Source organism: Eptatretus burgeri, chromosome 3, assembly GCF_056783735.1.
Source record: "Eptatretus burgeri isolate ZD-2024b chromosome 3, Ebu_testis_v1, whole genome shotgun sequence".
Lineage (NCBI taxonomy): Eukaryota > Metazoa > Chordata > Myxini > Myxiniformes > Myxinidae > Eptatretus > Eptatretus burgeri.
Window position 1 is genome coordinate 118,428,241 of NC_140963.1, and position 25,346 is coordinate 118,453,586.

Genomic DNA, 25,346 nt, shown 5'->3' on the forward strand with positions numbered 1-25,346 from the left:
ACATTGACCCCAACTAACCCAACCCTTTTGCAGGTTACTGTGTTTGTCTCGTCTATCTCATTTCTGTTCGTTCATTCCATTGCTTATTCTGTCCAACTGTTGCTCCACTATCAGTTCACCTCCTCTGCCGCCTTGCTCTTTCCATGAAGCTCGATTTTGGAAAGAAAGAAAGTGGCACCTAGTCGATCCTACTCAGGGCTGGCAGGATGGCCTAGAGGTATGCACACTTGCCTCTGTGCTGTCTAGCTTGGGTTTGAATCCAGACCCAGCTATTAATTGCCTTCCTGGGTGCCTCGCAAGCAGGGCGAGGCATCAGTGAGTGTGCCATCCCTCGGATCGACGTGAAACTGGGCGTCCTGTCTGCTGGCAACAGTTGGTGGACGTTAAAAATCCCATGGTGGCCGTCACTAATACTTGGCGAGCTATCGCCAACGCCATCAACAAATTCCAACTTCCTGATCAAGGCAATGGCAAACCACCCAGTGTAACCCTTGCTCAGAAACTACTTTGGCATCACTGATGCTCTGCAACAGAGTATGGTACATCAGAATCAGAAGTCCTTCGAGTTTATGATTACTGTGGTTGTACATATCATACACGTGATGGAAATTCTCCATTTTGATTTTTGAAGATGCAGGTACTGGCATTCCGTCGCGTAAATGAGAAAATCCTCCACGTTCATAAAACAGAAGTGACCGTGTACTGTGTCCACTGCACATGTGACCGGGTTGGTGTAACTTTACGCAATAGTGTAAATTCACTTAAATCCTAACAACGTAGTGTCATACATTTGACAATGTAGCACAGTAATTTTAACATGCCATATCCTACCTTTACGTCATTTTCTCAGCTTCACCTTCACACCCCTCACGTTGTCTTAGAGAGGCCATAAGTTTCCTGAATCATTGAATGTTATCCCACAGGAATACGATTGTAAATACGTGTGTTTAAGTTTAAATTTTATATTTGCAAACTTGCTGCTTCCTTCTGTACACAACCAGAGGTTGCAGGAGTTGAGTGGATCGTCAAAAGTGGCAATAGCAGAGCAACATCTATCTGCTTGATTATTGTTTCATATGCAGCCTGTGATTGCTGGTTGTATCATTTTCTGGGGGTGCAACTGTGCCACTGATGCAGTGCCCTGTTACCAGTAAGCTGTTACTCATTTTGCCAACTTCAGAAGGATGACAGGCTGTCGACCCAACCAATGTTAGTTCAACAGAATGACAGGGGCTCAAACTCAAAACCTTAAGATCTTAAGCCAGCCACCTTAACCGTTAGCCAACACCAGACCAAGCCGTTTGGTGATTGAATTGTAATCCACTTATGATTATTTGTAAGACATGCTGGAAGTCAATTCACTTTCATATGTGCATTGTCGTTCAGACATGGGGTAGATGTACATCTGGACAAAATGGCCATCCTTTCAAGTATCAGTGAAATGTTTGAATTTGATATACCATTATATAGGAAGAAGCTGACAAACTTTTACAAAGGCATAATCTGCGAGAAGAATTACAATGAAACTGAGAAAATGCCATCAAACCCTTAATAAATAATAATAAGAAGAAGAAGAAGAAGAATAACTTGAACTGCCACTTTATAACTGCTGGCAGTGATGACCGGGTACCCAGACGTCCGCCTTTGATACAACATGAGACTTGTATGATAGTCACAAAGTTTCCCTTCGATAGGATAGGTGGTTTCAGAGATATAAATACAGCCCTCCTTCGACACAGCGCGAGACTGACGAGTTACGAACCGGGTTGCACAAAGTGTTCAATCTAGTTATTACGTATGCAGTTAACCCTTTTTCCTGGGGACATTGTCGGTACCAATTGAATTGCCATTCCTGTACCCTCAAACGCATGCAGGTGCAGCCAAGTGAGCCTTCTGGAAAAAAACAAATCTAAAAGTTCTCAGATTCAAATAATTAAATAATTCTGATTGCCAAACCGTGTGGCCGATCGGATTGAAATTTTAAATCTATGTTTCAAATGTTGTCTAGATAATAATTGTTAAGTTTCACATATATTGACACAGCGGTTCCAGAGTAAATATTACTTAATATTTCCCCTTCAATCCACCATGGCTGCCAAACCCTGGGCCCGATCGAGTTGAAATTTCAACCCTTCATTCCACATGAATGTTCCATCGTTACTGTGAAGTTTCATATTTATTGATTCAGCAGTTCCAGAGTAAACATTAATTAATATTTTTTCCTTAAATCCAATATGGCTGCCAAACGATGTGTCGTACATCAAAAGGGGAGGAGGAGGGGGGGGAGAACTTTTTATTTGTCATGGAGAGGGGGTCATACTGTTACGGATTTGGAAACCTTGTGCACACAAACAGCCAGAGTCCCCGTAGTTCAGTTATTTCAATAAGTATGTGTACAGTTAGAATACATCCCCTATGTCTAATGGGAATTTTGTGTGTGCGGTGTCAGTTATTTTATAGTTAGGTTATTTAAATCTCCAGATCCCCTCCACTTGAGGCCACCGTGTCTTTCAGCGCTTGCGCCCTTGCCTCGCGGCCGTAGCATATGAGGCAAGGTCCTCGCATGCTTGATCCGACTTCCTCCAATTGGTCTGCATTCCAACACTACGAGGCAAAATCGTTGTTTCTCTAGCAAGAGGGGAACAAACATGCGTAGAGCGGGCGGGGTTTTCCCGGCTCGGCCATAACCCCGCACAGAAAGGGCGTGGAGGTCCTCCATGGAGGTCCCTGTCCAATCAGGGCGATCAACGCGTCAGCTCCACCAAGGCCCCACCCCACTCAGAGTGGTCGTAAAAGGATGACCCGACCCTCAGTGTGTGCGTGTGTGGAGAGTTCTTGTGCTCCTTCGAGTTCGGAGAATTCAGAGTTCAGAAAGTTCTTGAGAGTTCTTTGAAGTTCTTTGGAGGGAGCAGTTCTTGGAAGGCAGTTTGGGTGCGCTGTCGTCATTGCTGGAGCTCTCAAGCCTGGAGTCTCCGCTGGCCTTCTACAAGAAGTGACCCTGGATCCGCTATCCACCATCCAAGCTCCCATGGACCACGGGTCCCACACGTGCAGTCGCGGGCCAAGCCGCACGAACGCGGTCAGGTACCCCGACAGAGCTCTGACCCCCCAGCTCGACTATCCCCTTGGCTGTGAGGGTCGAATAAAGACCAATTGGGTCCTTTTTCTTTTGAGTGTGTGTCTGTATGTGGCGCCATCCTATAAGTAAAACTGTTTAAGTGTTTATGATCATTGTAATTATTTGCTTACATATAGTCGTGAATAAGTCTACACTTTGTCCCTTTCTTTTATTCCTGTAAATAAAAGAATTGTTTAAATGTTCCAGTTCGTTTCTATCCTTTCTTTGATTGATCCAGCATGGTTTGGACTTGAGAATTAGTGAGGCAGTCTGGGCCGGTAAATTTTTAATTTGGTCTGACGGATCTTGGTAATCTCCGCTCGGTTTACACCCGGATCGGGCTCGGTAAACGGTCCGTTCCACCCGAGGTCCGTCGAGGGTGTGGTTTTCCCCGGTAGTTGGAAGACGTAGGTATTTAGGTATATTGAAATTAGGCAATTAACCCGACCCCACGCCGTCAAAATATTGGCGACCACGGTCTGCTGAGGGACCCGTCGGTTCCGGAGTTATCCGGGGTGACGACCTATAAATTCTGGGTGTTTGGTGGGAGACGGCTCAACTGCTCTACCTAGTGGTTGTTTGTCGCCACCAAACCCCGGCCCACAACAAATTGGTTGTCAGGAGTGGGGTACGAACCCCTCCACCTCCATAGAAAATTTGCGGGGTTCAAATCCATACAAATTGGTGATCAGGAGTGCGATTCAGCCCCTCCACCTCCGCAGAGAAATTCACGGGATTCGGATCAGGGGTGTACGGAGCAAACCCCCCCCCCCGTTCCCTCCAAATTTTTCACCGGGATACCGCTTCACTGATGACGCCACGAAAAATCACTCATCTTCCCCATTAGGAGTTCATTAAAATGTATGAAGCAAAATCTTTTTCCATTGCACCGTTTCAGAGATACAGAGGTCCAAAGTTTATCGGTTTTTTTTCAAGATGGCGCCCGTAACACGTGACCGATGACGTCATAAGTACCAATTAGGTAAGCGATCAAAAAAGATACATACTATGGTGAAAATTTTGTGTCGATCGGACTTACCGTTCCTGAGAAAATGATTTTTAAAGCAAAAAAGCCCGCAAATTGCCGGCGGAAGAAATAAACAGAAGAAAAACAATAGGTTACCCAGTCCATTTGACTGGGCACCCTAATTACCCAGTCCATTTGACTGGGTACCCTAATAAACAAACCCCGGCAGTGTATCGTCAGCAGAGGCTGACAAGCCTGATGTCTTAGGCCCACCAGAAAACCAAGAAGGTGGCCATATTATTTTATCTGGGTGCCATGGTGGGTGGAGTGAAGCCACAAATGTGGGTGTGGTCCGACAGCTGTCCGACCAATGGGTGCACATTTCGCAAATCGACCCCCAACAAGAACCAAAACAACAGCAACGCAGAGATGTGGATGCGACAGGTCGCAGGTAAAAACACTCGCTGCTTCCCTTGAACTCCAGAAGGATGACGTCTGCAAACATCTCAAACCAGATTTGAACAGGAGTCATCAAACATTAGCAATAACACAAGTTTGTCTGAGCCATCAATGCATGGTGTCATGTCACAACTCCCACTGATTTGTCCAGGTGCTTGTTCTACAAGAAAGGAACACAGAAAAAGTAAATGAGTTGGCCATGATGGATGGTACCTTCCAAGCATGTGATATAATTAGTCATACAGGACAAAAAAAATAATAAGGGTGATGATCATGATATGCTGATCACCAGTGGTCATGTCAGGAATGATTGACTCGTCTCGTTGGTGAAGGCAAGTGTCGATCTGCGAACAGGTAGAACAATCGATTGAAGCAGGTAGACTGTACGTTAATTGAGGTATACAAACTGCCTTTGGAAGCAAGGAGAAGCCTATACCCTGGTGTTAACCCTTCACCCGAGCAACGTTTCTCTTGTTTACCCTTCATTTTGCTCTGCACTAGGAACTTGCACACAGGAAGCCAGTGGGCTCATCATGCCTGTGCTTCATCCACAACTCGTTAATTTTATGCAATGGGGGGAGGGGGGCAGGCAAAGGGACATCAATGGGGTACATTTTTGGGGGTGTCGAAGGTGTGATGAGATGAAGGGTTTGTCACGATGAGGGATGGACAAATACAAACAGCACATTAAAATTGTGACGAGAAAATCTCAGTTGTGTTATCAGTATCTTATACTATGGTAATGAAGAGTGGACTTTTCAAATTTACAGATGAAACAAAGCTTGGAGGGAAGGTGGGCAGCAGACTGGTCTTGGTGGTGATCAGATTCAGGAAAGTATTTATACGTGCATAGATTGGGAAAAAGATTGGTAGATGTAATTTAACCTGAGCAGGTGTAAGGTGTTGGGGATGGGAAAGAACAATGAAAATAGAGATTACAGGATGCAAGGGGTAATTTTGGAGTGTGTCACATAGGAGAAGGATCTGGGGATGGCAATAGATATCTTGCAGCACAATGCCAGGCAGCTATAGGTAAAGCAAATAGGGGTTAAGGTTGTATTCGGAGGGGGATCATTTATAAATCAAAAAGAGGTGGTGGTAACATTGTACAGGAATTTGGTGAGGGCCACATCTAGAATATTGTGGGTAGTTTTGGTCACCACAACTCAGGAAGGACATAGATGACAAAGAGAGGGTTCAGTGCAAGGCTCCGACATTGATTCCGGGTCGAGCTCGACTCAGCTATGAGGAGCGGCTGAAGGAGACAGGGCTTCATTCACGAGAAAGGAGGCGGTTGCGAGGAGATATGATAGGGATGTATAAGATAATGAAGGGTATACACATAATAAGTGCAGATGAATTATTCAACAGAGTAGGTCGTGATAGGACCAGGGGCCAAAGCCTGAAAGTAAATAAGAGGAGAGTTAAGACTGTATAAAGGCAGGGAGGGGTCTCTTACTCAGAGAGTTGTTAATGCATGGAATGGTCTCCCTGGAAAAGTCGGGGCAGCAGAAACATGAGATAAGTTAAATGTGAATTAGGTATTTAGAGTTTTTTTGGAGTGGGGTATAGGGATGTTGGCAGGACTTTTAGGTAGTTTGAGCATCGATGGGTGACAGTGTGCATGTGTACGGAGTGCTGTTGGTGGGAGTCTTGTCAAGGGGTATTGTGTGGTTCATTTTTTACCCAAAAACTGTCTTCACCCATGCCCCCTCCCCTAGAAAAAAAAAACTACAAAAACAACAAAACACAATTTCCTTTTTTTTTGTCTGGTGTTTATAAATTGGTCTGGTGTTTATAAATTGGTCTGGTGTTGATAAATTCTTCTGTTGTTGCTAAATTGGTCTCTTGTTGATAAATTGGTCTCTTGTTGATAAATTGGTCTGGTGTTGATAAATTGGTCTGGTGTTGATAAATTGGTCTGGTGTTGATAAATTGGTCTGGTGTTGACAAATTGGTCTGGTGTTGATAAATTGGTCTGGAGTTGATAAATTGGTCTGTTGTTGATAAATTGGTCTCTTGTTGATAAATTGGTCTGGTGTTGATAAATTGGTCTGGTGTTGATAAATTGGTCTGGTGTTGATAAATTGATCTGCTGTTGATAAATTGATCTGCTGTTTATAAATTGATCTGGTGTTGATAATTTGGTCTGCTGTTGGTAAATTAAACTGGTGTTGATAAATTAGTCTGGTGTTGAGAAATTGGTCATGTTGATAAATTAGTCTGGTGTTGATAAATTGGTCTGGTGTTGATAAATTGATCTGTTGTTGATAAATTGGTCTGCTGTTGATAATTTGGTCTGGTGTTGATAAATTGGTCTGTTGTTGCTAAATTGTTCGAGTGTTAGTAAATTAGTCTGGTGTTGATAAATTGGTCTGTTGTTGCTAAATTGGTCAAGTGTTGATAAATTGATCTGTTGTTGATAAATTGGTCTGGTGTTGATAAATTCTTCTGTTGTTGCTAAATTGGTCTCTTGTTGATAAATTGGTCAAGTGTTGATAAATTGATCTGTTGTTGATAAATTGGTCTGGTGTTGATAAATTCTTCTGTTGTTGCTAAATTGGTCTCTTGTTGATAAATTGGTCTGGTGTTGATAAATTGGTCTGGTGTTGATAAATTGGTCTGGTGTTGATAAATTGGTCTGGTGTTGATAATTTGGTCTGGTGTTGATAAATTGGTCTGTTGTTGACAAATTGGTCTGTTGTTGATAAATTGGTCTGGTGTTGATAAATTGGTCTGGTGTTGATAAATTGGTCTGGTGTTGATAAATTGATCTGTTGTTGATAAATTGATCTGGTGTTGATATATTGTTCTTGTGTTGATAAATTGGTCTGTTGTTGATAAATTGGTCTGGTGTTTATAAATTGATCTGGTGTTGATAAATTGATCTGTTGTTGAGAAACTGGTCTGGTGTAGATAAATTGGTCTGTTGTTGATAAATTCGTCTGTTATTGATAAATTGGTCTGTTGTTGATAAATTGGTCTGGTGTTGATCAATTGGTCTGGTGTTGATAAATTGGTCTGTTGTTGATAAATTGGTCTGGTGTTGATAAATTGGTCTGTTGTTGATAAATTGGTCTGGTGTTGATAAATTGATCTGGTGTTGATATATTGTTCTTGTGTTGATAAATTGGTCTGTTGTTGATTAATTGGTCTGGTGTTGATAAATTGCTCGTGTTGATAAATTGGTCTGTTGTTGATAAATTGATCTGGTGTTGATATATTGTTCTTGTGTTGATAAATTGGTCTGTTGTTGATAAATTGATCTGGTGTTGATACATTGTTCTTGTGTTGATAAATTGGTCTGTTGTTGATAAATTGGTCTGGTGTTGATAAATTGGTCTGGTGTTGATAAATTGGTCTGGTGTTGATAAATTGATCTGGTGTTGATATATTTTTATTGTGTTTATAAATTGGTCTGGTGTTGATAAATTGATCTGGTGTTGATATATTGTTCTTGTGTTGATAAATTGGTCTGTTGTTGATAAATTGGTCTGTTGTTGAGAAATTGATCTGCTGTTGAAATATTGTTCTTGTGTTGATAATTTGGTCTGCTGTTGATAAATTGATCTGGTGTTGATATATTTTTCTTGTGTTTATAAATTGGTCTGGTGTTAATAAATTGATCTGGTGTTGATATATTGTTCTTGTGTTGATAAATTGGTCTGTTGTTGATAAATTGATCTGGTGTTGATATGTTGTTCTGGTGTTGATATGTTGTTCTTGTGTTGATAAATTGGTTTGGTGTTGATAAATTGGTTGTGTTGATGAATTGGCTGGTGTTCATAAACTGGTCTGGTGTTGATAAATTGATCTGGTGTTGATAAATTGATCTGTTGTTGATAAACTGGTCTGGTTTTGGTAAATTGATCTGGTGTTGATAAATTGCTCTGGTGTTGACAAATTGCTCTGGTGTTGATAAATTAGTCTGGTGTTGATAATTTGGTCTGTTGTTGATAAATTAGTCTGGTGTTGATAAATTAGTCTGGTGTTGATAAATTGGTCTGGTGTTGATAAATTGATCTTGTGTTGATAAATTGTTCTTGTGTTTATAAATTGGTCTGGTGTTTATAAATTGATCTGGTGTTGATAAATTGGTCTGGTGTTGATAAATTGGTCATGTTGTTGATAAATTGGTCTGTTGTTGATTACTTGGTCTGTTGTTGATTAATTGATCTGGTGTTGATAAATTCGTCATGTTGCTAAATTGGTCTGTTGTTGATAAATTGGTCTGGTGTTGATAAATTGGTGTGGTGTTGATTTATTGATCTGGTGTTGATAAATTGGTCTGGTGTTGATAAATTGGTCTGGTGTTGATAAACTGGTCTGGTGTGGATAAATTGATCTGGTATTGATAAATAGGTCTGGTGTTGATATATTAATATGATGTTGATAAATTGGTCTGGTGTTGATAAACTGGTCTGGTGTTGATAAATTGATCTGGTGTTGAATTGGTCTGGTGTTGATAAACTGGTCTGGTGTTGATAAACTGGTCTGGTGTTGATAAATTGGTCTGGTGTTGATAAATTGGTCTGGTGTTGATATATTGATCTGGCGTTGACTAATTGGTCTGGTGTTGACAAACTGGTCTGGTGTTGATAAATTGGTCTGGTGTTGATAAATTGGTCTGATGTTGATAAATTGATCCGTTGTTGATAAATTTTTCTGGTGTTGATAAATTGATCTGGTGTTGATAAATTGATCTGGTGTTGATAAATTGATCTGGTGTTGATAAACTGGTCTGGTGTTGATAAATTGATCTGGTGTTGATAAATGGGTCTGGTGTTGATAAATTGGTCTGATGTTGATATATTGATCTGGTGTTGATAAATTGGTCTGGTGTTGATAAATTGATCTGGTGTTGATAAATTGGTCTGGTGTTGATAAATTGGTCTGGTGTTGATAAATTGATCTGGTGTTGATAAATTGGTCTGGTGTTGATAAATTGATCTGGTGTTGATAAATTGATCTGGTGTTGATAAATTGATCTGGTGTTGATAAATTGATCTGGTGTTGATAATTTGGTCTGTTGTTGATAAATTAGTCTGGTGTTGATAATTTGGTCTGGTGTTGATAAATTGATCTGGTGTTGATAAATTGATCTGGTGTTGATAAATTGGTCTGGTGTTGAGAAATTGATCCGTTGTTGATAAATTTATCTGGTGTTGATAAATTGATCTGGTGTTGATAAACTGGTCTGGTGTTGATAATTGATCTGGTGTTGATAAATTGATCTGGTGTTGATAAATGGGTCTGGTGTTGATAAATTGGTCTGATGTTGATATATTGATCTGGTGTTGATAAATTGGTCTGGTGTTGATAAATTGATCTGGTGTTGATAATTTGGTCTGTTGTTGATAAATTAGTCTGGTGTTGATAAATTGGTCTGGTGTTTATAAATTGATCTGGTGTTGATAAATTGGTCTGTTGTTGATATATTGTTCTGGTGTTGATAAATTGATCTGTTGTTGATAAACTGGTCTGTTGTTGATAAATTGATCTGGTGTTGATACATTGTTCTTGTGTTGATAAATTGGTCTGTTGTTGATAAATTGGTCTGGTGTTGATAAATTGGTCTGGTGTTGATAAATTGGTCTGGTGTTGATAAATTGATCTGGTGTTGATATATTTTTATTGTGTTTATAAATTGGTCTGGTGTTGATAAATTGATCTGGTGTTGATATATTGTTCTTGTGTTGATAAATTGGTCTGTTGTTGATAAATTGGTCTGTTGTTGAGAAATTGATCTGCTGTTGAAATATTGTTCTTGTGTTGATAATTTGGTCTGCTGTTGATAAATTGATCTGGTGTTGATATATTTTTCTTGTGTTTATAAATTGGTCTGGTGTTAATAAATTGATCTGGTGTTGATATATTGTTCTTGTGTTGATAAATTGGTCTGTTGTTGATAAATTGATCTGGTGTTGATATGTTGTTCTGGTGTTGATATGTTGTTCTTGTGTTGATAAATTGGTTTGGTGTTGATAAATTGGTTGTGTTGATGAATTGGCTGGTGTTCATAAACTGGTCTGGTGTTGATAAATTGATCTGGTGTTGATAAATTGATCTGTTGTTGATAAACTGGTCTGGTTTTGGTAAATTGATCTGGTGTTGATAAATTGCTCTGGTGTTGACAAATTGCTCTGGTGTTGATAAATTAGTCTGGTGTTGATAATTTGGTCTGTTGTTGATAAATTAGTCTGGTGTTGATAAATTAGTCTGGTGTTGATAAATTGGTCTGGTGTTGATAAATTGATCTTGTGTTGATAAATTGTTCTTGTGTTTATAAATTGGTCTGGTGTTTATAAATTGATCTGGTGTTGATAAATTGGTCTGGTGTTGATAAATTGGTCATGTTGTTGATTAATTGGTCTGTTGTTGATTACTTGGTCTGTTGTTGATTAATTGGTCTGTTGTTGATTAATTGGTCTGTTGTTGATAAATTGGTCTGGTGTTGATAAATTGGTCTGTTGTTGATTAATTGATCTGGTGTTGATAAATTGGTCTGGTGTTGGTAAATTGGTCTGGTGTTGATAAACTGGTCTGGTGTGGATAAATTGATCTGGTATTGATAAATAGGTCTGGTGTTGATATATTAATCTGGTGTTGATAAATTGGTCTGATGTTGATAAACTGGTCTGGTGTTGATAAATTGATCTGGTGTTGAATTGGTCTGGTGTTGATAAACTGGTCTGGTGTTGATAAACTGGTCTGGTGTTGATAAATTGGTCTGGTGTTGATAAATTGGTCTGGTGTTGATATATTGATCTGGCGTTGACTAATTGGTCTGGTGTTGACAAACTGGTCTGGTGTTGATAAATTGGTCTGGTGTTGATAAATTGGTCTGATGTTGATAAATTGATCCGTTGTTGATAAATTTGTCTGGTGTTGATAAATTGATCTGGTGTTGATAAATTGATCTGGTGTTGATAAATTGATCTGGTGTTGATAAACTGGTCTGGTGTTGATAAATTGATCTGGTGTTGATAAATGGGCCTGGTGTTGATAAATTGGTCTGATGTTGATATATTGATCTGGTGTTGATAAATTGGTCTGGTGTTGATAAATTGATCTGGTGTTGATAAATTGGTCTGGTGTTGATAAATTGGTCTGGTGTTGATAAATTGATCTGGTGTTGATAAATTGGTCTGGTGTTGATAAATTGATCTGGTGTTGATAAATTGATCTGGTGTTGATAAATTGATCTGGTGTTGATAAATTGATCTGGTGTTGATAATTTGGTCTGTTGTTGATAAATTAGTCTGGTGTTGATAATTTGGTCTGGTGTTGATAAATTGATCTGGTGTTGATAAATTGATCTGGTGTTGATAAATTGGTCTGGTGTTGAGAAATTGATCCGTTGTTGATAAATTTATCTGGTGTTGATAAATTGATCTGGTGTTGATAAACTGGTCTGGTGTTGATAATTGATCTGGTGTTGATAAATTGATCTGGTGTTGATAAATGGGTCTGGTGTTGATAAATTGGTCTGATGTTGATATATTGATCTGGTGTTGATAAATTGGTCTGGTGTTGATAAATTGATCTGGTGTTGATAATTTGGTCTGTTGTTGATAAATTAGTCTGGTGTTGATAAATTGGTCTGGTGTTTATAAATTGATCTGGTGTTGATAAATTGGTCTGTTGTTGATATATTGTTCTGGTGTTGATAAATTGATCTGTTGTTGATAAACTGGTCTGGTGTTGGTAAATTTATCTGGTGTTGATAAATTGATCTTGTGTTGATAAATTGTTCTTGTGTTTATAAATTGGTCTGGTGTTTATAAATTGGTCTGGTGTTGATAAATTGGTCTGTTGTTGATATATTGTTCTTGTGTTGATAAATTGGTCTGGTGTTGATAAATTGGTCATGTTGATAAATTGGTCTGGTGTTGATAAACTGGTCTGGTGTTGATAAATTGATCTTGTGTTGATAAATTGATCTGGTGTTGATAAAGTGGTCTGTTGATAAATTGGTCTGGTGTTGATCAATTGATCTGGTGTTGATAAATTGGTCTGTTGTTGATAAATTGGGCTGGTGTTGATAAATTGGTCTGTTGTTGATTAATTGATCTGGTGTTGATAAATTCGTCATGTTGCTAAATTGGTCTGTTGTTGATAAATTGGTCTGGTGTTGATGAATTGGTCTGTTGATGAATTGGTCTGTTGTTGATAAATTGGTCTGTTGTTGATAAATTGGTTTGGTGTTGATAAATTGGTCTGTTGTTGATAAATTGATCTGGTGTTGATAAATTCATCTGTTGTTGATAAACTGGTCTGGTGTTGATAAATTGGTCTGTTGTTGATATATTGATCTGGTGTTGATAAATTGGTCTGGTGTTGATAAATTGATCTTGTGTTGATAAATTGTTCTGGTGTTGATAAAGTGGTCTGTTGTTGATAAACTGATCTGGTGTTGATAAATTGGTCTGTTGTTGATAAATTCGTCTGTTATTGATAAATTGGTCTGTTGATAAATTCGTCTGGTGTTGATAAATTATTCTGGTGTTGATAAATTGGTCTGGTGTTGATAAATTGGTCTGGTGTTGATAAATTGGTCAGTTGTTGATAAATTAGTCTGGTGTTGATAAATTGGTCTGGTGTTGATAAATTGATCTTGTGTTGATAAATTGTTCTTGTGTTTATAAATTGTTCTTGTGTTTATAAATTGGTCTGGTGTTTATAAATTGATCTGGTGTTGATAAATTGGTCTGTTGTTGATATATTGTTCTTGTGTTGATAAATTGGTCATGTTGTTGATTAATTGGTCTGGTGTTGATAAATTCGTCATGTTGCTAAATTGGTCTGTTGTTGATGAATTGGTCTGTTGTTGATAAATTGGTCTGTTGTTGATAAATTGGTTTGGTGTTGATAAATTGGTCTGTTGTTGATAAATTGATCTGGTGTTGATAAATTGATCTGTTGTTGATAAACTGATCTGGTGTTGATAAATTGGTCTGTTGTTGATAAATTCGTCTGTTATTGATAAATTGGTCTGTTGATAAATTCGTCTGGTGTTGATAAATTATTCTGGTGTTGATAAATTGGTCTGTTGTTGATAAATTGGTCTGGTGTTGATAAATTGGTCAGTTGTTGATAAATTAGTCTGGTGTTGATAAATTGGTCTGGTGTTGATAAATTGATCTTGTGTTGATAAATTGGTCTGGTGTTGATAAATTGATCTGGTGTTGATAATTTGGTCTGTTGTTGATAAATTAGTCTGGTGTTGATAAATTGGTCTGGTGTTTATAAATTGATCTGGTGTTGATAAATTGGTCTGTTGTTGATATATTGTTCTGGTGTTGATAAATTGATCTGTTGTTGATAAACTGGTCTGGTGTTGGTAAATTTATCTGGTGTTGATAAATTGATCTTGTGTTGATAAATTGTTCTTGTGTTTATAAATTGGTCTGGTGTTTATAAATTGGTCTGGTGTTGATAAATTGGTCTGTTGTTGATATATTGTTCTTGTGTTGATAAATTGGTCTGGTGTTGATAAATTGGTCATGTTGATAAATTGGTCTGGTGTTGATAAACTGGTCTGGTGTTGATAAATTGATCTTGTGTTGATAAATTGATCTGGTGTTGATAAAGTGGTCTGTTGATAAATTGGTCTGGTGTTGATCAATTGATCTGGTGTTGATAAATTGGTCTGTTGTTGATAAATTGGGCTGGTGTTGATAAATTGGTCTGTTGTTGATTAATTGATCTGGTGTTGATAAATTCGTCATGTTGCTAAATTGGTCTGTTGTTGATAAATTGGTCTGGTGTTGATGAATTGGTCTGTTGATGAATTGGTCTGTTGTTGATAAATTGGTCTGTTGTTGATAAATTGGTTTGGTGTTGATAAATTGGTCTGTTGTTGATAAATTGATCTGGTGTTGATAAATTCATCTGTTGTTGATAAACTGGTCTGGTGTTGATAAATTGGTCTGTTGTTGATATATTGATCTGGTGTTGATAAATTGGTCTGGTGTTGATAAATTGATCTTGTGTTGATAAATTGTTCTGGTGTTGATAAAGTGGTCTGTTGTTGATAAACTGATCTGGTGTTGATAAATTGGTCTGTTGTTGATAAATTCGTCTGTTATTGATAAATTGGTCTGTTGATAAATTCGTCTGGTGTTGATAAATTATTCTGGTGTTGATAAATTGGTCTGGTGTTGATAAATTGGTCTGGTGTTGATAAATTGGTCAGTTGTTGATAAATTAGTCTGGTGTTGATAAATTGGTCTGGTGTTGATAAATTGATCTTGTGTTGATAAATTGTTCTTGTGTTTATAAATTGGTCTGGTGTTTATAAATTGATCTGGTGTTGATAAATTGGTCTGTTGTTGATATATTGTTCTTGTGTTGATAAATTGGTCATGTTGTTGATTAATTGGTCTGGTGTTGATTACTTGGTCTGTTGTTGCTAAATTGGTCTGTTGTTGATGAATTGGTCTGTTGTTGATAAATTGGTCTGTTGTTGATAAATTGGTTTGGTGTTGATAAATTGGTCTGTTGTTGATAAATTGATCTGGTGTTGATAAATTGGTCTGGTGTTGATCAATTGATCTGGTGTTGATAAATTGGTCTGGTGTTGATAAATTGGTCTGTTGTTGATTAATTGATCTGGTGTTGATAAATTCGTCATGTTGCTAAATTGGTCTGTTGTTGATTTATTGGTCTGGTGTTGATGAATTGGTCTGTTGTTGATAAATTGGTCTGTTGTTGATAAATTGGTTTGGTGTTGATAAATTGGTCTGTTGTTGATAAATTGATCTGGTGTTGATAAATTGATCTGTTGTTGAAAAACTGGTCTGGTGTTGATAAATTGGTCTGGTGTTGATAAATTGGTCTGTTGTTGATAAATTGGTCTGTTGTTGATAAATTGGTCTGTTGTTGATAAATTGGTCTGTTGTTGATAAATTGGTCTGGTGTTGATAAATTGATCTGGTGTTGATAAATTGATCTGGTGTTGATAAATTGGTGTGGTGTTGATAAATTGCTCGTGCTGATAAATTGGTCTGTTGTTGATAAATTGATCTGGTGTTGATAAATTGGTCTGGTGTTGATAAATTGATCTGGTGTTGATAATTTGGTCTGTTGTTGATAAATTAGTCTGGTGTTGATAAATTGGTCTGGTGTTTATAAATTGATCTGGTGTTGATAAATTGGTCTGTTGTTGATATATTGTTCTGGTGTTGATAAATTGATCTGTTGTTGATAAACTGGTCTGGTGTTGGTAAATTTATCTGGTGTTGATAAATTGATCTTGTGTTTATAAATTGGTCTGGTGTTTATAAATTGGTCTGGTGTTTATAAATTGGTCTGGTGTTGATAAATTGGTCTGTTGTTGATATATTGTTCTTGTGTTGATAAATTGGTCTGGTGTTGATAAATTGGTCATGTTGAAAAATTGGTCTGGTGTTGATAAACTGGTCTGGTGTTGATAAATTGATCTTGTGTTGATAAATTGATCTGGTGTTGATAAAGTGGTCTGTTGTTGATAAATTGGTCTGGTGTTGATCAATTGATCTGGTGTTGATAAATTGGTCTGTTGTTGATAAATTGGGCTGGTGTTGATTAATTGATCTGGTGTTGATAAATTCGTCATGTTGCTAAATTGGTCTGTTGTTGATAAATTGGTCTGGTGTTGATGAATTGGTCTGTTGTTGATGAATTGGTATGTTGTTGATAAATTGGTCTGTTGTTGATAAATTGGTTTGGTGTTGATAAATTGGTCTGTTGTTGATAAATTGATCTGGTGTTGATAAATTCATCTGTTGTTGATAAACTGGTCTGGTGTTGATAAATTGGTCTGTTGTTGATATATTGATCTGGTGTTGATAAATTGGTCTGGTGTTGATAAATTGATCTTGTGTTGATAAATTGTTCTTGTGTTTATAAATTGGTCTGGTGTTTATAAATTGATCTGGTGTTGATAAATTGGTCTGTTGTTGATATATTGTTCTTGTGTTGATAAATTGGTCTGTGTTGATAAATTGGTCATGTTGTTGATTAATTGGTCTGTTGTTGATTAATTGGTCTGTTGTTGATAAATTGGTCATGTTGATAAATTGGTCTGGTGTTGATAAACTGGTCTGGTGTTGATAAATTGATCTTGTGTTGATAAATTGATCTGGTGTTGATAAAGTGATCTGGTGTTGATAAATTGGTCTGGTGTTGATCAATTGATCTGGTGTTGATCAATTGGTCTGTGGTTGATAAATTGGTCTGGTGTTGATAAATTGGTCTGTTGTTGATTAATTGATCTGGTGTTGATAAATTCGTCATGTTGCTAAATTGGTCTGTTGTTGATGAATTGGTCTGTTGTTGATAAATTGGTCTGTTGTTGATAAATTGGTTTGGTGTTGATAAATTGGTCTGTTGTTGATAAATTGATCTGGTGTTGATAAATTGATCTGTTGTTGATAAACTGATCTGGTGTTGATAAATTGGTCTGTTGTTGATAAATTCGTCTGTTATTGATAAATTGGTCTGTTGATAAATTCGTCTGGTGTTGATAAATTATTCTGGTGTTGATAAATTGGTCTGGTGTTGATAAATTGGTCTGGTGTTGATAAATTGGTCAGTTGTTGATAAATTAGTCTGGTGTTGATAAATTGGTCTGGTGTTGATAAATTGATCTTGTGTTGATAAATTGTTCTTGTGTTTATAAATTGGTCTGGTGTTTATAAATTGATCTGGTGTTGATAAATTGGTCTGTTGTTGATATATTGTTCTTGTGTTGATAAATTGGTCTGTTGTTGATAAATTGGTCTGTTGTTGATAAATTGGTCTGTTGTTGATAAATTGGTCTGTTGTTGATAAATTGTTCTGGTGTTGATAAATTGGTCTGGTGTTGATAAATTGGTCTGGTGTTGATAAATTGGTCAGTTGTTGATAAATTAGTCTGGTGTTGATAAATTGGTCTGGTGTTGATAAATTGATCTTGTGTTGATAAATTGTTCTTGTGTTTATAAATTGGTCTGGTGTTTATAAATTGATCTGGTGTTGATAAATTGGTCTGTTGTTGATATATTGTTCTTGTGTTGATAAATTGGTCATGTTGTTGATTAATTGGTCTGGTGTTGATAAATTCGTCATGTTGCTAAATTGGTCTGTTGTTGATGAATTGGTCTGTTGTTGATAAATTGGTCTGTTGTTGATAAATTGGTTTGGTGTTGATAAATTGGTCTGTTGTTGATAAATTGATCTGGTGTTGATAAATTGATCTGTTGTTGATAAACTGATCTGGTGTTGATAAGTTGGTCTGTTGTTGATAAATTCGTCTGTTATTGATAAATTGGTCTGTTGTTGATAAATTCGTCTGGTGTTGATAAATTTGTCTGGTGTTGATAAATTGGTCTGGTGTTGATAAATTGGTCTGGTGTTGATAAATTGGTCAGTTGTTGATAAATTAGTCTGGTGTTGATAAATTGGTCTGGTGTTGATAAATTGATCTTGTGTTGATAAATTGTTCTTGTGTTTATAAATTGGTCTGGTGTTTATAAATTGATCTGGTGTTGATAAATTGGTCTGTTGTTGATATATTGTTCTTGTGTTGATAAATTGGTCATGTTGTTGATTAATTGGTCTGTTGTTGATTAATTGGTCTGTTGTTGATAAATTGATCTGGTGTTGATAAATTGGTCTGGTGTTGATAAATTGGTCATGTTGATGAATTGGTCTGGTGTTGATAATTTGGTCTGCTGTTGATAAAGTGGTCTGTTGTTGATAAATTGGTCTGGTGTTGATCAATTGATCTGGTGTTGATAAATTGGTCTGGTGTTGATAAATTGGTCTGTTGTTGATTAATTGATCTGGTGTTGATAAATTCGTCATGTTGCTAAATTGGTCTGTTGTTGATTTATTGGTCTGGTGTTGATGAATTGGTCTGTTGTTGATAAATTGGTCTGTTGTTGATAAATTGGTTTGGTGTTGATAAATTGGTCTGTTGTTGATAAATTGATCTGGTGTTGATAAATTGATCTGTTGTTGAAAAACTGGTCTGGTGTTGATAAATTGGTCTGTTGTTGATAAATTGGTCTGTTGTTGATAAATTGGTCTGTTGTTGATAAATTGGTCTGTTGTTGATAAATTGGTCTGTTGTTGATAAATTGGTCTGGTGTTGATAAATTGATCTGGTGTTGATAATTGATCTGGTGTTGATAAATTGATCTGGTGTTGATAAATGGGTCTGGTGTTGATAAATTGGTCTGATGTTGATATATTGATCTGGTGTTGATAAATTGGTCTGGTGTTGATAAATTGATCTGGTGTTGATAATTTGGTCTGTTGTTGATAAATTAGTCTGGTGTTGATAAATTGGTCTGGTGTTTATAAATTGATCTGGTGTTGATAAATTGGTCTGTTGTTGATATATTGTTCTGGTGTTGATAAATTGATCTGTTGTTGATAAACTGGTCTGGTGTTGGTAAATTTATCTGGTGTTGATAAATTGATCTTGTGTTTATAAATTGGTCTGGTGTTTATAAATTGGTCTGGTGTTTATAAATTGGTCTGGTGTTGATAAATTGGTCTGTTGTTGATATATTGTTCTTGTGTTGATAAATTGGTCTGGTGTTGATAAATTGGTCATGTTGATAAATTGGTCTGGTGTTGATAAACTAGTCTGGTGTTGATAAATTGATCTTGTGTTGATAAATTGATCTGGTGTTGATAAAGTGGTCTGTTGATAAATTGGTCTGGTGTTGATCAATTGATCTGGTGTTGATAAATTGGTCTGTTGTTGATAAATTGGGCTGGTGTTGATAAATTGGTCTGTTGTTGATTAATTGATCTAGTGTTGATAAATTCGTCATGTTGCTAAATTGGTCTGTTGTTGATAAATTGGTCTGGTGTTGATGAATTGGTCTGTTGTTGATAAATTGGTCTGTTGTTGATAAATTGGTTTGGTGTTGATAAATTGGTCTGTTGTTGATAAATTGATCTGGTGTTGATAAATTCATCTGTTGTTGATAAACTGGTCTGGTGTTGATAAATTGGTCTGGTGTTGATAAATTGATCTGGTGTTGATAAATTGGTGTGGTGTTGATATATTGATCTGGTGTTGATATATTCTTCTTGTGTTGATAAATTGGTCTGGTGTTGATAATTTGGTCTGCTGTTGATAAAGTGGTCTGTTGTTGATAAATTGGTCTGGTGTTGATCAATTGATCTGGTGTTGATAAATTGGTCTGTTGTTGATAAATTGGTCTGGTGTTGATAAATTGGTCTGTTGTTGATTAATTGATCTGGTGTTGATAAATTCGTCATGTTGCTAAATTGGTCTGTTGTTGATTTATTGGTCTGGTGTTGATGAATTGGTCTGTTGTTGATAAATTGGTCTGTTGTTGATAAATTGGTTTGGTGTTGATAAATTGGTCTGTTGTTGATAAATTGATCTGGTGTTGATAAATTGGTCTGTTGTTGATAAATTGGTCTGTTGTTGATAAATTGATCTGGTGTTGATATATTGTTCTTGTGTTGACAAATTGGTCTGGTGTTGACAAATTGGTCTGGTGTTGATAAATTGGTCTGGTGTTGATAAATTGGTCTGTTGTTGATAAATTGGTCTGGTGTTGATAAGTTGATGTGGTGTTGATATATTGTTCGTGTTGATAAATTGGTCTGTTGTTGACAAATTGGTCTGGTGTTGATATATTGTTCTTGTGTTGATAAATTGATCTGGTGTTGATACATTGTTCTTGTGTTGATAAATTGGTCTGTTGTTGATAAATTGGTCTGGTGTTGATAAATTGGTCTGGTGTTGATAAATTGGTCTGGTGTTGATAAATTGGTCTGGTGTTGATAAATTGATCTGGTGTTGATAAATTGGTCTGGTGTTGATAAATTGATCTGTTGTTGATAAATTGGTCTGGTGTTGATAAATTGGTCTGGTGTTGATAAATTGATCTGGTGTTGATAAATTGGTCTGGTGTTGATAAATTGATCTGTTGTTGATAAATTGGTCTGGTGTTGATAAATTGGTCTGGTGTTGATAAATTGGTCTTGTGTTGATAAATTGGGCTGGTGTTGATGTTGCACAGGCACGATGGGCCGAATGGTCTTCTTCACCTGCATCTAATTTCTTTGTGTGTCCTTGTGTAATCTTGATCAGGTATCAGAATTTTAAAGAAGACTCCAACGACATCACGATATTTCCTTGTTGTCGTGAGTAGCTTTCGAATTTTTCGAGGTTCGTTGTCACGATGTTTTAACCCCCTCGCATGTGCATTTTCGTCTTCTCGCGATATTTTTGCGTGTTCTCCTAATATATTTGCGTGTTCTCGCGATATTTTGTTGCGTGTTCTCGCGATATCTTTGCGTGTTCTCGCGATATCTTTGCGTGTTCTCGCGATATCTTTGCGTGTTCTCGCGATATCTTTGCGTGTTCTCGCGACATCTTTGCGTGTTCTCGCGATATTTTTGCGTGTTCTCGCGATATTTTTGCGTGTTCTCATGATATATTTGGGCGTTCTCGCGATATATTTGGGCGTTCTCGCGATATTTATTTGGTAGAGACGATATTTCGTCCACCTTTCTCCATCCTTCCGGTGCGAACGACACACCGGGTGCGCGTAATTGGCGGTATCCTCAAATCTTTTGTGAGTTTTGTCATCGATTGTCTTTATTTTCACGAAACAACTCCATCCTCCTTTGATATTTAGTTCTCTGTGGCACAATGCCAATCTTTCATTAATTGCTTGGCAACCTGTGAAGGTTAAAAATAATCTCGGAGCTCGGTTTTGTACCGTGTGCGGATGTGGGGTTCGAGCCCCTTGGTGTAAGCGGGCCCTGGAAGCCACAGGGGGGTAGATACCCTTGTGCCTTGTTAGCTGTTTGATTTTTTTTGTTTTTTTTTAACACAATCTTACAACAATGATCCAATGTGCTTCTCTTCGGAAATGTCTCGATAATGGCGTAAGATGGCAGATGAAATGTTCCACGTGCTGTATCATAGAATGTCCTGTACCAAAGAATGTGTTTGTTACATTTATGAACCAGAAAGTGTTTTTGTTTTTTTTAAATCTTGACCAAGGCCTTACATTTGTAATTGGTTCACGAGTCAGTAAATGACCACTACATTCGTTATGGGTGTGTGTCTGTCTGTCTGTCTGTCTGTCTGTCTGTCTGTCTGTCTGTCTGTCTGTCCCGAGCATAGCTCCGTGGGTTTTGATCCGATCCTGATAAAATTTGGGTGGGAGGTTTATATCATGATCTAGTTGTGTTTTCCTGAGAATGGGCATGCTGCGCCCATTCTGGGCGGAGCCAGGCCCAAAAAAACATGTTTTTAGGGGGTAGCCGGTTTCAAGTTGCATCTTCTCCGAGGGGGTTTGTCGAATCTGGCAGGGGTTTTGGTATTTGGTTAGCCCAATGGCACCTGCATCGCCCCACGGAGCTCGATTTTTCATTTTCGTCCCAAGGTCAAGGTCACAAGGTCACGAACTTAGAAAACGTCAAAGAAAATCAATAAATTGGGCATCGAGCTCCAAGGGTTTTCAACTGTTTCGAATGAAAGTTGGTATGCAAGTAGTGCTCTTCGAGTACTACAACTTTCATCATTTACGTTTTTCCCGATTCCCGCCAGTTTGCCCGTGGCGTCCCCTCGAAGGTCAAAAAATAAAAAAGGCGAACCGTGTACATTGCTCGTGAACCATCGCCGTCTCCAGACTTGTAAATATGATTTAAATCTGTTGTCTTTGTAAGACTACTTCAGTAGTTCAACAGTTCCCTTGGAGCTTCACAAACAACACACGAACCCTCGTGAGTCTGTTTAAGTTTACTTGTACAATGGATGACGATGTTACATTTGCATGAAGATGTGAACGGGTGTCTTATTCTGTTTGATGAGGTTGAACGCTCTCTCTCTCTCTCTCTCTCTCTCCCCTCCTCCCCAGCATTGCCATGGGAGATAATCATCAGAATCACTCGAACTATTTTTTAACGTGTGCCTGAATCTGCATGAACCATCACAATTGTTAACATCTGATGTGTAACCCTATAATGGTATCCATTCTGTGATGTGGTTTGTCTTCCTCCGCCACCGACACCTCCTCATACACAATTGCTTCTTCCCAGACTGCATCAGGAATATCCTGCTTCTCAAGATGTGGCTAGTCCACAAATTCCTCTCGCAGCTTGTCCATCTGTGCAGGTGTAAACTGAAGCAAGTCTGAATACTTCGCGTGTACAAATCCCACCGAGTCGAATGTACACCCTTCCTTCCTTTCAGAATTCAAAACTCTCGCAAGGGGAGTTTCTCTGAGGCCTTTCGTTCGTTCGTATGCAGCACAAGGCTGCGGGGTAGCGTCATTGTCTGAGGGCATGTCGATGCTGCTGTTGCAGTGCCCTCTGCTGGTTAGGACAGGAATGTGTAATTTGTTCAGGGTGTCGGTGATGGCTCTCCTACTCTTCGCGAAGGATGCCATGAAATGTTTTAGCGTCCACCAACGCATGCCAGCAGACGGGACACCCAGTTTAACGCTCATCCGAGGGACGGCACACACATTGATGAATCACCCTACCTGTGAAACACCGGGATGACAGTTTATCGCTGGGTCGGGATTCAAAACCCAGGCAAGACGGCTTGGAGGAGAGTGTACGTACTTAAAGGCCATCCTGTCAGCTGTTGGGTCTTGAGGCCTGAGAAGCGGCTTTCACTTAAAATGGTCTCTGGCATGTCTCACTCCTTTGTGGAACTTGCTTTCATCAGCAACACCAATGTCATCTTCAATAAATTTTCAGCCTTTGCTTTGTTACCGTTCCAACTGTGAGTTTGTAGAATTCTCAAAGTCCACCTTAGGTTGGTCTTGGCTGACTTGAGATCTTATGGTCTTGAGTTTGAGCCCCTGTCATACTGTTGAAATAACACCGGGTGGGTTGACTCGGCCTGTCCCAGCTTACTGGTAACAAAGGCACTGCATCAGCGGCACAGCTGCGCTTCCAGAGAAATGATGCAGCCAGCAGCTGTTGGCTGTATACGAAACAACACAGTCTGCCTTTGTGATATTATCTACCTGGGTGATGGCATCCATTGCAACAAACGTACTTCGGAGCTTTGTAAAGAAGACTTGAATTGCATCAGCTACCTGCAAGGTTTATACCGGGATCCTCTCGCTGCAAAAGGACGATGATGGTGAAAGTAGTAAGCACTGCGCCGATTCATAGAAAAGCAAGTGTATTTCAGTCACATGATCTTCAAACGCAGCGAGTAGCCTATCATGAAATCGTGCTCGTGATACATGTTCAGATGTGAACTAGCTTTGTGAAGAACTGTAGAGTTGGAAGATTTTATTCACAGCTTTTCCTCAGCTAAGCCAACGAACACTGACATACCTGACTACTTCATACTAATTTCTGTCGCAGTACGGCCAAACAACCATAGGCTGGCAACCATTGCACAGGGTTGATGCACCTAATGGTGGCCTCCTGCATTGAAGTTCCTTGTCAGGAAATCATATTTATCTCATTATTGAGCTTTGCACGTGATCTCTGTAATATCCATTGTCTGAAGATTTTTTTTTTTTTTATCAGCGGTGTATTAGTTATCTCATCCGCTTCATTTCCAGGCTGGATGGAATGTGATTTGGCTTTTGCATCATTCAAACCTGCAGAGTTAAGATACCAGCCTGGTACCATGCATATTTAACTGTACTGGTACATTTGAGGATTGGAAGAAACGCAAAAATTTTCAGACATTCAAACTCCTGGGTCTCGCTATCAGCCATGATCTTTCTTGAGCAAACCACATTTCAAACTGGGCATCCTCCGTCGTACGAAGTTCTTCCTTCACTCACATGAACTCCTGTCCATCGACAAGATCTTCATCCACGGCTTGAGTACTGCTCTTCCCTCTCGGCTGGCTCCCCTGCCTCACACCTCGCTCAGCTTGACGCCATGGAAACCAGGGCCTACAAGATCATTGGAATTTCTCATGCTGAAGCCGAGTCTCTGGGCCTATCACTTTTCCATCGCAGACAAGTCATTGGTCTGTCTTCCACAAACCACCTCCTTTCTTGTCTTGCACACACTCTTCGATCTCATTGTTCCTTCCAAGGATTCAAGACAGCTGTTCACCATTATCCCAAGTCATCCAATATTCATAACCATGATCTTTTGTACTCCGATTAGCCTCCCCTCCCCTCCAAGCAAACTTCTTTCCAGGTTGCCAGTTCTTCCATCCACTTTTGTGATTGTTAGTTTGTGGCTGTATCCTGTATCCATCTTGTTCATCATTTCTGTCCTCCCCATGTCCCTTATCCCTCTCAGTCACAATCGAATTTGTCCCTCAACCCTGCTGCTGGTGTGTTCCCCCACTTCCTCTTCATACTGTTCTTTTCATTCTATTATGTCCTGGTCCATTCTGTTCTGACTCCAATAGCTTTGACACTGTAAAGAAAGAAGAAAAACTGTCAATGAAATTCTCAGATTGAACTTAAGAAACAAACTTATTTCTTGCACTGTCTTTCACTGTACCAGGCAATGGCAGACCAACCACAGCGACGTGGTGTGATGGTGAGTTCTTGTGTGTTGAAATGTGTAGAAAGTTGTTTTTGAATTACCTTTTGTATACGCAAGTTCTCCAGATGTTCATAGATTCTGTTTCACGTTGTCTCCGTTATGAGTTGGGTTGTTGCAACACCTGTGCTTGTGGGGTATTTTTTTTTTGCCTAAATGTGCTTCTGCCCCACCAGGCGGAGCTCCTTGGAGATAAGCTGGCAGCGGCCATGTTTCTGACGCGGCTGATCACCATCGTGTCGTCCATGATGTTTTTGCTTCCGACAGCAGGGCGAGTCAATTTCACCATTACAA

The 25,346-nt window shown here is 38.3% G+C and overlaps 1 protein-coding gene across 3 annotated transcripts in view; it reads left to right on the plus strand.

Moving 5' to 3' along the window:
- The window catches only part of TMEM33 (transmembrane protein 33), a 34,365-nt gene that overhangs the window by 3,293 nt on the left and 5,726 nt on the right, over nucleotides 1–25,346 (plus strand). The window contains exons 1-4 of one of the 3 annotated variants that reach the window (XM_085875295.1): nucleotides 21,021–21,139; nucleotides 22,123–22,298; nucleotides 25,014–25,049; nucleotides 25,229–25,323. In XM_085875295.1, coding sequence (XP_085731421.1) covers nucleotides 25,017–25,049; nucleotides 25,229–25,323 — 128 coding nt within the window. In that variant the 5' untranslated portion in view covers nucleotides 21,021–21,139; nucleotides 22,123–22,298; nucleotides 25,014–25,016. Of the gene's footprint in view, nucleotides 1–20,999; nucleotides 21,140–22,122; nucleotides 22,299–25,013; nucleotides 25,050–25,228; nucleotides 25,324–25,346 lie in introns of those variants that run through there. The other 2 variants (XM_085875294.1, XM_085875293.1) reach the window with 2 other exon arrangements.